The sequence below is a fragment of the Eretmochelys imbricata genome, chromosome 10 (assembly GCF_965152235.1).
Source record: "Eretmochelys imbricata isolate rEreImb1 chromosome 10, rEreImb1.hap1, whole genome shotgun sequence".
In the NCBI taxonomy this organism is placed as follows: domain Eukaryota; kingdom Metazoa; phylum Chordata; order Testudines; family Cheloniidae; genus Eretmochelys; species Eretmochelys imbricata.
This window is the reverse complement of record NC_135581.1, coordinates 8061191-8075000: the sequence shown is the minus strand read 5'-3', so window position 1 is coordinate 8075000 and position 13810 is coordinate 8061191. Positions and strand designations below refer to the sequence as shown.

Below are 13810 nucleotides of genomic sequence, written 5' to 3'. Positions count from 1 at the left end.
GCCTACAAAGTGACCTACTGAGAGCGGAAACAGGGCTGGCTCCTGCACGGGGGAGCCAAGTACTGCATGTATTATTTCTTCTGTAGCTGATGGCCTGGCACGGGGAATATGGCACCTTCATGAAATAAAGAAAAATCTAAGCAGGAGCCATGCAACTCATGACTCAGCCGTCTGTGCTCTGTGGGAGCTGGTGGGTAGAGATGCTGAGGATCAGGGCTGTCGGCTTCTCCCCTGACCCGACAAACGCAGGAAAGAGGCCGTGTAGATTGGAGTTTGGTTCCTGTGATGGACAAGCACAGGGAGGCTCCATGGCTACAGCCCTAACATGTGGGTTGTGGTGCTGTAGGATCTCACCAGGGCCTGGTCAGCAGTTGGCTGGTGCTCCTAAGAGCAGCACCTATGTTCTGCAGAGGAAAATGCTGGTGATGCAGTGGGTGAAGGCCTGCCCTCCAAGTCAGTACAGAATCGAGGTTCTGGTGCTGGGATGCAGGAGGTGCCATCATTTAGATGAGAGCCAAAATTCAAGACCTCACTGTTTGTGATTATTATAAATCCCATAACATTTTCCCCAAGAGATGGCCCGATTGTCCCAGCCTCACTCCAACTCTGGTAACTAATTCTAGCACCCTGAATTCCTCAGACAGTTTCAACTGAATGTGGTATTCGTTCATCTTCACCTCCTGTCCTAAACTATTATACAGTGTTGCTGTTAAACAGCTACATTCCACCCCAGAGGTGGCTGCATTTCCGTGGTGGTTGCATGCCCCTTCTGTAGCCTGCACTGGAGATTAGGGGTTTGAAAAGAGACTTGAAAGCACAAATGTAATTGCTTTTGAAAGCGAGGAACTGGTAATCTGGTAAGAGCCCATCATGTTGCGACTCCAGCCTATGCAAACTCGCCAGTAATCCCTTTCTCTTCCCAAATAGATCATTGTCACTGCAGCTCAAACATGCCCTGCAGCCGTTGTCCTGGACCTCGCACGTGGCCCTGCTAATGGCTCTCCAACATACCAACTGGTACTCCAGCCCTGGGCCCCTACACGCCCCTGCCAATGCATCTGAGTCTTGGCCTGCAGAACACCCTTGCGCTTGCCATCACGTGCCACTGCCTTACAGAGGCTGTCACTCAGGCTGAGCATCAGAAGTTTGGGATGGGAGAAAGTGGGAAAGATTCCTGGAGTTCAGTAGATTTGCTGGAGGCTGCTGTTCTGGGTGTGTGAAGTTGTCCCTCGTGCAGAGAGCAATGAGTGGTACAAAGGAGGTAAAGGGGTTTGAGGGGAGTGTGAGGAACTAGGTGGGGGCTAGGAGGGAATGAACTCCAGCGCAGGCTGGGGGAGATGGTGCAGGACCTGAAGGGTGAGAGCAAGGCTCTGGAAGTAGATGCAGTAGAAGACAGGAAGCTCCCAAAGGGACGGTAGGGATGCATCCTATTACATACATTTTCCTTCCCCCATTTAGGGCCTAATGCCAACCCCACTGAAGTCCATGCTAGTCTTTCCATTCACTCCAGTGGGCTTTGGATCAGGCCCTTAGAGCAATCTCGAAAATGGAGCTCCCCCCCCCCCCCACCCTTGGACAGCTGTTGGGCCACTCCTTGCCTAATAGAGTTAGAGATGGCAAAGACCCCCTAGATCTGCCAGTCCCTGTCCCCTGGCTAGGGCAGGGCTAGTCCCTACTACGCGCTTACTTATCCATTGTCTGTGTGTCCATTTGCTGGCTGATCCACATTGTGTTCCCCTCTCAGGCTGTTGGGGCAGTGTGTGTGTTCACTGCAGGCACCTTGCCTGAGAGGGCATCGCTCCAGACCATGTTAGGAAGGTAAATTCCAGCTCCCCTTCCATTTTGCAGGCGACATGTGAACGAGGGTTCGCTGCCATGGAAGAGACACATCAGAAGAAGATTGAGGATCTGCAGAGGCAGCACCAGCGGGAACTGGAGAAACTGCGGGAGGAGAAAGATCGCCTGCTAGCAGAAGAAACAGCCGCTACCATCTCGGGTAAGGGCCCAGCATAGCAGTTGCTCCACTCGTGTGTGTGACCTGAGGGGGAGGGGAAGGTTCCCTCAGCTGTGTGCATGAGGAAGGGGCGTGTGGATGGAGCACTCACTGCAAGGCAGGGTGGACAGAAAGTGTTGCACAATCAGTGAAGAGCCCAGGGGCTAGTTTCCAGCCTGACAGTGGGAGATCAGGGTGGGTGGAGGGAGCACGGGCTGTGGAGTATAATTGCGGGAGGGTGCGAGGTCTCTGGGGCACAGTTGGGTGAGGGCAGATGGAGCAGGGTTTCGGGGTGGGAGGGGGTGATTGATGGAGAGCCACCTCCCATCTCTTGTCCTGTTCTGATGTTCCTCTCCTTGGCGATAATGTAGCCCAGCCAGTTTTTCGCTCCGTCTGAGGGAGGCGTTACTTACTGCTGGGGCTAATTTATTACCGATTCCACAGTGACTTCATTCTTCAGTGCCCAGGAGAATTTAAAATGCCCAAGCCCAGGCCTTGTGCATTCAGAGTCCCATAACTCAAAAAATAAACTGAATCAGGCAATTGTTGAACGTCTATTAAAAAGCAAGATTTGCAGAAGCCCTTTCACTGCTTTATGGCCAGTGCCATGTAATAAAGTGATTGTGAAGCAGGGAAATTACTCACCAAGGTGACTCACATTTTGGGGGAAGGTGGGGGGGGAACTTTGGACCAAGTGGTAAATGCATCACCTCCTGCAGAGCATTAATCCTCTTTCTGTCCTGTGCAGCCATCGAAGCCATGAAGAACGCCCACCGCGAGGAGCTGGAGAGGGAGCTGGAGAAGACCCAGCGCTCCCAGATCAGCAGCGTCAACTCTGATATTGAGGCCCTCAGGAAGCAGTACTTGTACGTTTCTTTCTCCTCCCCCCCCCCGTGTCTCCCCCCCCCATCTTCACCTTGCACTATGTGCTGCTAATGCTCTAAATTAGCTTGACTTGCAGGGCACATTTTTACTCCCTTTGGAAGTGAGGCACTGAGAGAGACCTGTTGTTATAGAAGGTGATGTGGAAGCTCCACTCAGTGCCCCTCCATCCTAACCTGTGCCCTGCCCTGGACCTCCACACCACTCTGCTAGTGCTCCTCAATCCTGACCTGCAGCCCCCTGCCATCCCTGTTGTAGGCTCCCAGAAATCTTTAAATTTTCCGTCTCCAGATACCTGTATCTGCAGCATTCTCTGCGTTACAGTTAACGTAGCGTGCAGATGCATGGTGGTGTTTTCCCTGCCGCTGGAACTTTGTTATTGCTCAATCAAATCTGTTCGCCCAAGGCAAAAGCACTAGCCTTCAGTGAGGACCAAATCTGTGTTAGTAGGGGAGTTGGAGGAACAGCTAAGCTGCTTTAGCAGGCTTCCTGCCCATGTATAACACATCTGTGCTCAACCCTGTCCACCCACACATACTCTTTCCATCTAAGCTGAGAACAAGCACGGTAGCTTTCAGCCCAAAGAGTCATTTTTAAGTGATCAAAGGAAGTGCCTGAAAGGTTGACGTCCCTCCATTGCAGGTACCTGAGGTCCCTTCTGGTGCAGGGGCAGGGGTTTCAGGAGAGAAGGAGGCTAGCTGGCCACCTGGTATTCTTCCAAAAGCAGAGTGTCTCCCTCACCCCCCAAGCAGATGTCCTGCTAACCTTGGGCTGTGAGGTGCCCCCTTAATCGGTGGAAAGCTGTGTACACGACCCCGGCCCCAGCCCATCTGTTTCTTGGCTTGGCCCCTCTGCAGGGAGGAGCTGCAGTCGGTCCAGCGGGAACTGGAAGTCCTTTCGGAGCAGTACTCCCAGAAGTGCTTGGAGAACGCTCACTTGGCCCAGGCCCTGGAGGCTGAGAGGCAGGCCCTCCGCCAGTGCCAGCGAGAAAACCAGGAGCTCAACGCACACAATCAGGTGAGGCACCAGCTGCCCCAGAGCTCCTTGCCTGGCCACTCAGGTTTCAGTGGGATTTTCTGGGGCAGTGGGTGGCTTCTCCCATGGGAAGAGAAGTTGGAGGCAAAGCCAGCCAGCTGAACTCCACTGGCTGTACCTGCTCTGCTGTCCTGGCCCTAGGTAATAACATTAAAGCAATGCTAAAAGCAAGCTAGCACCATGGTAGCCCTCAGGACTTGCACGGTGTCTGCATTCCTCCAGCTGTCTCCCCATGCATTCAGCCCCATTTGAACTATACAGCATTGCATAGGGGGAGCCCCACAGAGGGAGCCTTGCAAGGCAACTGGGGACAAAGCCACCCACTGCAGCATTGGATTGGGAAATCTTGTATCCCCTCTGCACACTCAGTGACTCTCTCCTCTTCCCAGGAGCTGAATAACCGCCTGGCTGTGGAGATCACACGGTTACGGACCGGGGAGGGAGGGGGAGAGGCTGCTGGCTCGCCTCTCACGCAGGGCAAGGATGCCTATGAGTTAGAGGTAAGTGCCCTGCCCCCTTTACTACTAGCATATGGAGAGGACAGGGAGGTAGCCACAGAGAAGCTGGTCTCTGATGACCAACAGGATTGCAGATGGTCCCAGCTGTAGATGGGCAAGGAGCACCACGTAGTGTAGGCCCTGACCCCCACCTGGTTCATGAGTGCATCCAGGGCACAGCCCGGGAGCTCACAAGAAAATGGCCTGGCAGTGGGCTAGGAAGAGGGGAGAATGGTGGTCAGAATTATGGTAAAACCACACACGGTGTAGTCTGAGAATGAGACTGAGCCAGCAACTGCTGGATTCTAATCCCACTTCTTCCTCTGGTTCCTCTGCTAGCCTTAGAAACATCATCTAACTTCTACCCTCAATTTTCCAGTCCTAATGTGGGGATAATGCTTATGATGCATTGGGGCTCGGTTTTGATAGAGGCACGTGAAATGTGTTGATGTGAGCATGTGCGAGCGCACCTCATTGTCAGCGCAGACCCCAGGCTCAGCTTTCTCTCCACAAGTGGGCACCGTCTTTGAACTGCCCCAAAGAACAGTCTGGTCTGAACTATCATAGAATCACAGGACTGGAAGGGACCTCAAGAGGTCATCTAGTCCACTTCCCAGGACTCAAGGCAGGACTAAGTATTATCTAGACCATCCCTGACAGGTGTTTGTCTAACCTACTCTTAAAAATCCCCAATGATGGAGATTCCACAGCCTCCCTAGTCCATTTATTCTGGTGCTTAACCACCCTGACAGTTAGGAAGTTCTAAACCGCCCTTGCTGCAATTTAAGCCCATTGCTTCTTGTCCTGTCCTCAGAAGTTAAAGAGAACAATTTTTCTCCCTCCTCCTTGTAACAACCTTTTCTGTACTTGACAACTGTTATGTTCACTCTGTCTTCTTTTCTCCAGACTAAACAAACCCAATTTTTTCAATCTTCCCTCATAGGTCTTGTTTTCTAGACCTTTAATCATTTTTGTTGCTTTTCTCTGGACTTTCTCCAATTTGTCTATATCTTTCCTGAAATGTGGCTCCCAGAACTGGACACAATACTCTGGCTGAGGTCTAATCAGTGCAGAGTAGAGCCGAAGAATTACTACTTGTGTCTTGCTTATAACACTCCTGCTAATACATCCCAGAATGATGTTTGCTTTTTTTGCAACCGTGTTAACACTGTTGACTCATACTTAGCTTGTGATCCACTATGACCCCCGATCCCTTTCCGCAGTACTCCTTCCTAGGCAATCATTTCCCATTTTGTATACGTGCAAACTGATTGTTCCTTCCAAAGTGGAGTACTTTGCATTTGTCCATATTGAATTTCATCCTATTTACTTCAGATCATTTCTCCAGTTTGTCCAGACCATTTTGAATTTTAATCCTATCCTCCAAAGCACTTGCAACCCCTCCCAGCTTGGTATCGTCCGCAAACTTTATAAGTATACTCTCTATGCCATTATCTAAATCATTGACGAAGATATTGAATAGAACTGGATGCAGAACTGATCCCCATGGGACCCCACCTGTTATGCCCTTTAAGCTTGACTGTGAACTACTGATAACTACTCTTTGGGAACAGTTTTTTCCAACCAGTTTTGCACCCACCCAATAGTAACTCCATCGAAGTTGTATTTCCCCGGTTTGTTTATGAGAAGATCATGCGAGACAGTATCAAAAGCCTTACTAAAGTCAAGCTATACCACACCTACTGCTTCCCCCCCATCCACAAGGCTTGTTATGCTGTCAAAGAAAGCTAGGTTGGTTTGACACGATTTGTTCTTAGCAAATCCATGCGGATTGTTACTTATGACCTTCTTACTCAGTTATTACCTGGCCAGGCTCAATGGGTTCCTCATTACACCTGAAGCTGTGGCTTGCTGTCTCTCTCTAGAGTGTGTGTGTGTGCTCGCCCCCGTGTTACTGAGTGAAAATGCCTGGTCCCTTTTTCCCTACAGGTCCTATTGCGGGTCAAGGAATCAGAAATCCAGTACCTGAAGCAGGAGATCAGCTCCCTCAAGGATGAGTTGCAAACGGCACTGAGGGTAATGTCTGGGGCAGGGCCATCTCTGAACGTGCACAGAGGGAGCCCTCTGTCCTGTATGGGTTTGCTCATTTTCAGGGGGGCTAACTAACTTATTTTAAGAGTTGAATCAGCATTTAAACATTGATCTGCCTTAATTAACACAGCCACTTACTGTTTGTGCATTATCGTCTTTGTGCTGCAAATGAAGCATCTGGTAGCATCAAACCAGGATTCGCTTTGGTCTCTTCCTGGAAAGACGTTACCTTAAATGTTTTTGTCCTGATTTTCTGTGACCTCAGATTTTAAAGGCCCGGTGTTACAAACACACAAACCCTGCGAATGAGCCGATCACCATTGCTTTAGGTGGTTAATTTGCCAAGGCAAGTTCTCAGCATTTTAATTCCATGCCATTTCCCTGATGTAACAGAAAGCCACAAACAATAAATTCTGTAAATGAGCTGGTGTACATGTGCAGCACTGCTCTCTACTGGATGGAATCTGAACTGCCCAGCTGTGTCTTCTAGATCCTAAAAAGCTGTTAGCCAAAGGAAATTCTCCTTTAGCACAGGTGGATTGGCAGTAAGTGTGCGTTTACCAGGATGATCTGAGTTCTCCCCTGCTGTCCCCAAGAAGCTCTCTGTGGGAGTGCTGAGAGTTCCTGGGTCTGTCCCAGAATACCGTTTCCTGTGTTGCTAGGGTTTGCCACATCACCCTCAATTAAGCACACACAAACTTTTTGGTTCCGTGTCTGTGTCTCACTCTGTGACAACCCTGCGGGTTTTCCTTGTTCCTTTCCCAGGATAAGAAATATGCCAGTGACAAGTACAAAGACATCTATACGGAGCTGAGCATCGTGAAGGCCAAGGCAGATTGCGACATCAGCAGGTTGAAAGAGCAGCTGAAGGCAGCCACAGAAGCACTGGGCGAGAAATCCCCCGAGAATACCACTGTGTCGGGATATGGTCAGTCCCTCTGCTGTGCTGAGCAGCCTCGTTCCCTGCCCCAACACATGGAGCAGGTGATAACAGCTCTAGTGTGATGGAGCCTAGAGGAGTGAGGGCAGGTCGTGGTAGGGTCCTGCAGGAGCTCCAATATATCCACTGTGAATGCTGGGGGATTCAAACAAATAGGGCTGTATTCCTCCCTCCTGTTGCACCACTTCATTTATTGGAGTAACACCAGGGAGGAAGACGGCCCAGGTTGTGCGCAAGGTGAAACTGGAACATGGGCTGCCTGGCTCAGATTGTTCATAAGGTTGGGAGCTGTTCACCTCCAGGTGGTCTGGTGAAATGTGGCCCAGGTTGGTAGTGATCAGAAGATACCTTCTACAAGAGCTGTTGGGTGGCCTGTCAGAGTTGGCATGCAGGGCAGGATCTCAGTCTAGTTCCTTAACAGGCAGGTGTCCTCATTGCAACCTCTTTCCCATTCCAGACTCTCCCTGTCCCCCATCCCGTTGCAGAGGCCAAGGATTGAATGTGCCTGGAGCCTGAACTCCCCTCTCACCCTTAGTGGTGTTTCCTCCTTCCAGCTTAGGGATGGGAAGCTTCCACTGGGTCTTTAGAAATCACCTGTGCCCCAGTCACCCAGAGATGTCACTTGCATCCTGGGGCCTCTTGCCTCACGCAGTAACTGGGTGAGAGGCCATGTTTCGCTTGTGCTGTCCCTGTGGCTCTGTAGGGACCTGCCTGCCCTCTTCTGAGTCACCTTCAGGGAAGCTTTGCCCAGACTGAGCCTGCAACGCTCCCTGGCAGCATTGCCCCACTGCTGACCAACATGTCCCCAGCCTCTGCTCTCCCTTGTGAGAGGGTCAGGACTCTGTAACCATAGGGCTGTAAGCAGCAGGCTCACGCTGCTCCCTTTGCTCTCCCCAGATATCATGAAATCAAAAAGCAACCCCGACTTCTTGAAGAAAGACAGATCCAGTGTTAGCAGGCAACTAAGGAATATCAGGTCAAAGGTGAGTGTGTTTCTCTCTGCCCAGGTGATGCAAATGCCCCACATAGCTCTCTAGCGGGGGTTTCTGGGAAGACTGCCCGAGGAAACTGAGGCTGATTGGCAGGGAGATGAGGCAGGAGGATTTTCACATCCTTACTGCTGGTCTTTGTGTTTGCATCAGCATGTAATCCCAGAAGGAGGTATCGCCCTGCCCAGAGCTGTGGCTGAATGAATAGTCCCCCTTGTATTGGCCAGGCCATTGGAAGACCAGTTACATGGGTATAGTGGCAAGTCAGCCTCATCCCCCTCCCACTCACAACACGATTGCAGGAGAGTGGTCATGATGGGGTTAATTGAGTTACCCGGAGTATTATGGGATGGCATCATTCTCTCCTCTGCCCCCTTACTTCCTATTCAGTCAGTGGGTGTTCCTTCCCCCCACCCCGCTGTGACAATAAAGCAGCAAGTTCCCAGCCTGCAGTGCTCTGTAGAGACTTGTTTTTGTTGCAGTGAGTGGTCTCTTTGCAGAGCTGGTCCCCTGGCCTCTTCCAGAGGCCCTGTGCTGCTGCAGTCTAGGTGTGACACTGACATGCATAGCTACTGGAGCTGCTATCTGAAAAGAGAGAGGGAGTTTGCCCTGATTCTCAGGCATTTCCCAGGAGGATCCCCTCTGGCACTTACTCCCCATTTTTGTGGTGAGGTTTGGCAGTGCAGTAACTGGTGTAAGCGTGCCTAGATACCACTGTGATGGGTACCTTGAGGATAATACAGTGTAATTCACTGCAGCCTCTTTAGACTGTATGGGGAACAGGGCTAGTTCTCACCTAACATTTTCCTTTACCTGGGGAGATTGGGGCTGATGGACCAGTGGTTCTCAGTGCTTTAAAGCCTGGCCATGCTGTACTTGTTGCACATCCCAAATCCAGTTATTGCGGTCACATGTCCCCAGTGTTGGCCTGCCAGCTGTCGGGATTCCACCCTTCAGGGCATTAATCCTCTCCATGGGGCCACAGGCACGCTGCTTGAATGGGAAGGGCAAAAGAGAACTTCTCCAATCAGCCTAGGCTGAGTGTACTGGGCAATCACACAGAAGAGCTCTCTCAGCATAGACCAGGCTTGCTTCCCTTCTCACTACTGGTATTGAGCACCTCGTGCGGATATTGGGCTGCTGTAGACAGAGTGAGAAGCCAGGCCAAGCATTTTAAAGCTCTATCCTCTCCTAACGGGGAGCCAAGGCTCACTGCCCAAGCACTCCAAGGCTGCCATTTCAACCGGTGGTGGTGACTAAGCTGCTAGAATGAAATGTACAGGTGCCCCCACTGTGGACACTATACAGGCTTGCACATGCAAAACCCTGTGCTTGTGCATGCTAGGCCCAGTGTGTGTGCACGGATCCCCCTCTCATATGTGCAGGGAGTGCCTTTGCATACCGAAAGGTGCAGCTGAGGTGACTCGTTTGCAAACCAGCTCTTGAGGGTCTGATGATCAGTTTCCCTTCCCCACTTCACCTCAGTTTGCGTATTTTGTCATCCCCTCTGTGTGTGTGTCCATGTTTATTTGGTGTGCTTGGGGGAGGGAGGAAGAGGGCAGTGTGGAAGGTGCAGATGGGCACACTGTCTGCTTGTCCCGCTAAGGAGGGGACGGAGGGGCTGGGGCTGTGGAACCATCAATGCAATTAGGATTTATGTGCTTCTTGTTTTCTGTTTGTTTTTTTTCTTTATTTTGCTTTTTCCTCTGACAGTCCGTTATTGAGCAGGTCTCATGGGATAACTGAAATGAACCAGAGTCCAGGTTCCCTGTCACGTAGGTAACCACACCAGCACCCACCAAACAATGCAGCTCCCCGAGGGGGCGGCGGCCCACTTTGCATGTCCTGCTCACTCCTCCATGGCAAACGAGAACCTTCTCTTAATTATTGATTTGAAATTGCTCTTCGGGGTGGGGGAGCAGATTATCCTAAAACAAAATCAACCAGTGTCACTCTTCCCTGGGGAATTTGGCTTTCTCTCCCACCCACTCTCCCCCACCCTCCCTGGCACGGAGGTCCGTCACACTGTGTCGGGGGTGTGGGACACCGAGTGTGCATGCTTAATGACTCTGCATGCCTCGCACTAAACTCACTTCGACATGCAGCCCTTGCAGGAAGAAGGGAACCTGGGTTTCAGTCGTGTCAGGCTGGGGCTGGGCGAAGTCTGGGAACTCTCCCTTAGCACTGAAGAGCAGCTAAAAGTGACGGAAAGGAGGAGGCCAGTGGATCTACCCTGGCCTGTGTTTACGTTACCCATCACTGCCACTTCCTTAAACGAACCGTACGTGAGCACAGGAGTTTCCTAAGGCGGAGCATCCTCTTCCTCCCGCTGCCCAGTGGTTGTGATACTAGAGTTCATCACCTCATTAACAACTGTCCTATCACAGACACTGCCTTGTGGCTTCCAAAATCGTCTGGTAGTAGGAGGCAGCTGATGACAGAGGGGGCTGTTCCAATTATCTTGGGTAACCAGCAGCAACAGGAAAGTGGGATAGTCCCTGGGAGGAAATGGGATTGGTTTCCAGTGGGGTTAATGGGAGAGGGTTTGAAAAGGCTGATCAAGGAATTCTGTGGGCTGGTGGAAATTTTGAATGAGAGTGTCTTTATTACAAACTGAACTCTGCACTAAGGTATCAGGATAAGTGATCTCAGAGACTCCCTTACTGAGTTAGGAGTTTGCTCAGCTTTCTACTCTTGGCAGTACAGTCTAATGCAGTACGGTGTCTTGATTTATAAAGAGAAAAGAGAATTCAAAGGTCCAAGTTGGAATTTAAAGGGACTCTGTTAATTTGAATAGGCTCAATATTTGACCTACTTTCTGATAGTCAGTAGGTAGAGACCGTCCTGAATTTTGAGTTTCTTTTCTGTCAGCTAAAAAGAGAGCAAAAACACTATTTAAACTGGTGTAAAAATCCCAGTTCCTGCTTTCCATTGATAATGGATTTACGTTTCTCTGTCTGAACAGTGAAACCAGTAGAAATGCAATGGTCACTGTAGTGTCTTCACAATATCACAGCCATCCTATCCACACTGGGTTTTGCAACCTCAACCTCCCACAATAGCCACTTGTTAACCAAAACTTGGCTTTGGGGCCTACATGACTTAACATTGTCCTTTTAGTCTTCTGATATGACAACCAAGGGACTTAAAAGAAAATGGGAACATTGCAGCCAGCTACCTGACAGGATCTGTGTATAAAGCTCCGTGTCTTGCAGAGCTGCCGTGTGTTGTTTTGTAGAGCAAGTATCAGACGCTGATGTTATTGTGCAGAGGATGTAAAGTGAACTGCCTCACAGATGACTCTGCTGCCTGCAAATTGCCAAACACGATGGCCGATTGGCTGCCTGTTTTTGATCAGCTGGGCACATCCTGTCTCAGAGCAGGGAAAGCAGTCGTCGGCCCCCTGAGATGGCAGCAGGTTTTATGGTCTGCACCTATGCAGTGCACAGACATTGCATGCTTGATCCTGGGAAAGCGGTCTGCTGAGGTGGAGTATCCATTAGCCCCCCTCAGCCCCATGGCATCAGCCTTGAGATGGGACGTAGTGCACCTATGGCCTTGACCTAGAGTCTGTGGTCAGGTCTGCTCCGTACCAAATGCAGTAAGCATGGGGATTCCACCATACGATTGCGGGGTGGGGATTAGCAGTAAATCATGCAGCCACTTGTGTCCTTCTCCCTCAGATTCCATGTGGGCTGGAGGGGCCTGACTCCCAAATGACAGTGTTGAGGGCTAGATAGATGGAAGTTGCTTTCACTTCTGAGTCTTTCACTTCTGAAGACATGGGTTTAAAATCTGGATTGGGTCATGAGTTTGGTCCCCTGCTAGAAACTATAGGAAACATGTAATGAGATCCACAGTCCAGCTCAGGGGCTTACTTGGCAGTGTGTGCTTGAAAAAGGTCCCCAGCCTAGGTTAACTGAGGGTAGAGTGAGATTGTCACTCAGAGTTGTGCGGACAAATGTTTGGACCCACAGCCACCCAAAATGGACTCTTAATGAGCCCCGAAGGAGAACCAGTGTGCTGGTCCCTCTGAGCGCTGTAGCAATTGCTGTCAGCAGAACCAAGGTGTGCTGCTTTGGCTCTTCTGAAAGCCAAGGGCCTGTTCCTAAAGCTGCCCTGGTGCTCTGTATACTGCAGGCTGCAGGGATCGTTGTCACAGTCAAGCTAATCACGCTTGCAATCTCGCGTGCCTCTCATTTGTTTCCGAAGTTTGTCACCTAGTTAATTTCCAGTCGCGCGCTCTAGGTGTGATTCACCAATAATAACATTCCATAATAGTCTGTTCTCTCGAGCATGTTCCACTAATCTCTCCTTCAGGGGGGCGTTTGCTCTCCTACCCACATTTCCTTTGCCTGAGCATCTGCCCCATCCTCCCGTTGGCTGCTGTCGCCGCCTCCTCCTTCAGTGTTTGATGCTGTCCCTCTCTTGTCTCTCCCAGAGTCTGAAGGAAGGCCTGACCGTGCAAGAACGCTTGAAGCTCTTTGAATCCAGGGACTTGAAGAAAGACTAGTTCTCCCCCTTCAGCTTGAACATGCGCACCTCCCAGCTTGCGATCGCACGGCACGAGCACCGCGTGTTCCTAGTTCCTTATGATCTTCTGTGCTGTTGTTCGTCTCGATGCTCCCAATCAGACTGAGTGCGGTTGGCGGTTCTTCCTGCCCCTGGCACCTTGACTCCACAGCTCCTTTCCCTGCACCGCAAGATGCTTCAGAGACTCTGCTAGGGAGGGGAGGGGATGGAGTTCTGCCCCCTTTGGCTCCTTCCTTCAGTGTAAACCATTACACTAAGTGTCAGTATTAAGGCTCAGCAGCCTATCGATAAGCTAGCTCTGTCATACCGACTGCTTTGGTTTAGAAATGGCCTGGCTGGCAAAGGCCAGACCCAGCTCTACTGCTGTTTGAGTGACCCAGTGCTCAGTCACAAGCTGTGAGTCAGTCCTCTGAGCTTGCGTTCCTTGCACCTCTGGGAAAAAGCCTGTGGTCAAAACGTCAGGAAAGGCAGGTCAGTCTGTGTCGGAAGCAGCCCAGTCCGTCAGGTGTGTGCGTGGGTCACAGCACCAACAGCCCGCTAGCTGCTGGAGAAAAACGAGGGGAGTCTGCTGGGAGAGTGGCTAGGGTTTGGGCTCCGTTCTCCCAACCCAGAGCCCCAGTAGGCCTCGGCCTTGGCTTGTTTTCAGTCTGTTACAGCCAGAGTGTTACAGATGTTTGTTAAACACAGATTTCAACAAAATCTGCCCCTAAGGCCCATCTGCCCCCTCTCCTTTCTTCCTATCATGCCTGTGCCCTGAGTAATGTATTCCAGGGCCCGAGCTGCAGGGCCTGTCTACGCAAATCCAGCCCAGCTACAGCCAGTCCCCTCCAGCCACTCTCTCCCTCTTTGCATCAACAACTGTGTGCGTGAGAGCTTCCCTTTCCCAGTC

At 50.9% G+C, this 13810-nt stretch overlaps 1 protein-coding gene across 1 annotated transcript in view; it reads left to right on the top strand.

Annotated features, from left to right (window-relative positions):
• Nucleotides 1-12901, top strand: part of MPRIP (myosin phosphatase Rho interacting protein) — a 163459-nt gene extending 150558 nt beyond the window's left edge. Inside the window, exons 16-23 of the mRNA XM_077828413.1 lie at nucleotides 1849-1996; nucleotides 2742-2859; nucleotides 3733-3892; nucleotides 4300-4410; nucleotides 6358-6444; nucleotides 7225-7387; nucleotides 8297-8382; nucleotides 12830-12901. Of these exons, the coding sequence (XP_077684539.1) occupies nucleotides 1849-1996; nucleotides 2742-2859; nucleotides 3733-3892; nucleotides 4300-4410; nucleotides 6358-6444; nucleotides 7225-7387; nucleotides 8297-8382; nucleotides 12830-12901 (945 nt within the window). The remainder of the gene's footprint in view (nucleotides 1-1848; nucleotides 1997-2741; nucleotides 2860-3732; nucleotides 3893-4299; nucleotides 4411-6357; nucleotides 6445-7224; nucleotides 7388-8296; nucleotides 8383-12829) is intronic.
• Nucleotides 12902-13810: the final 909 nt, after the last annotated feature.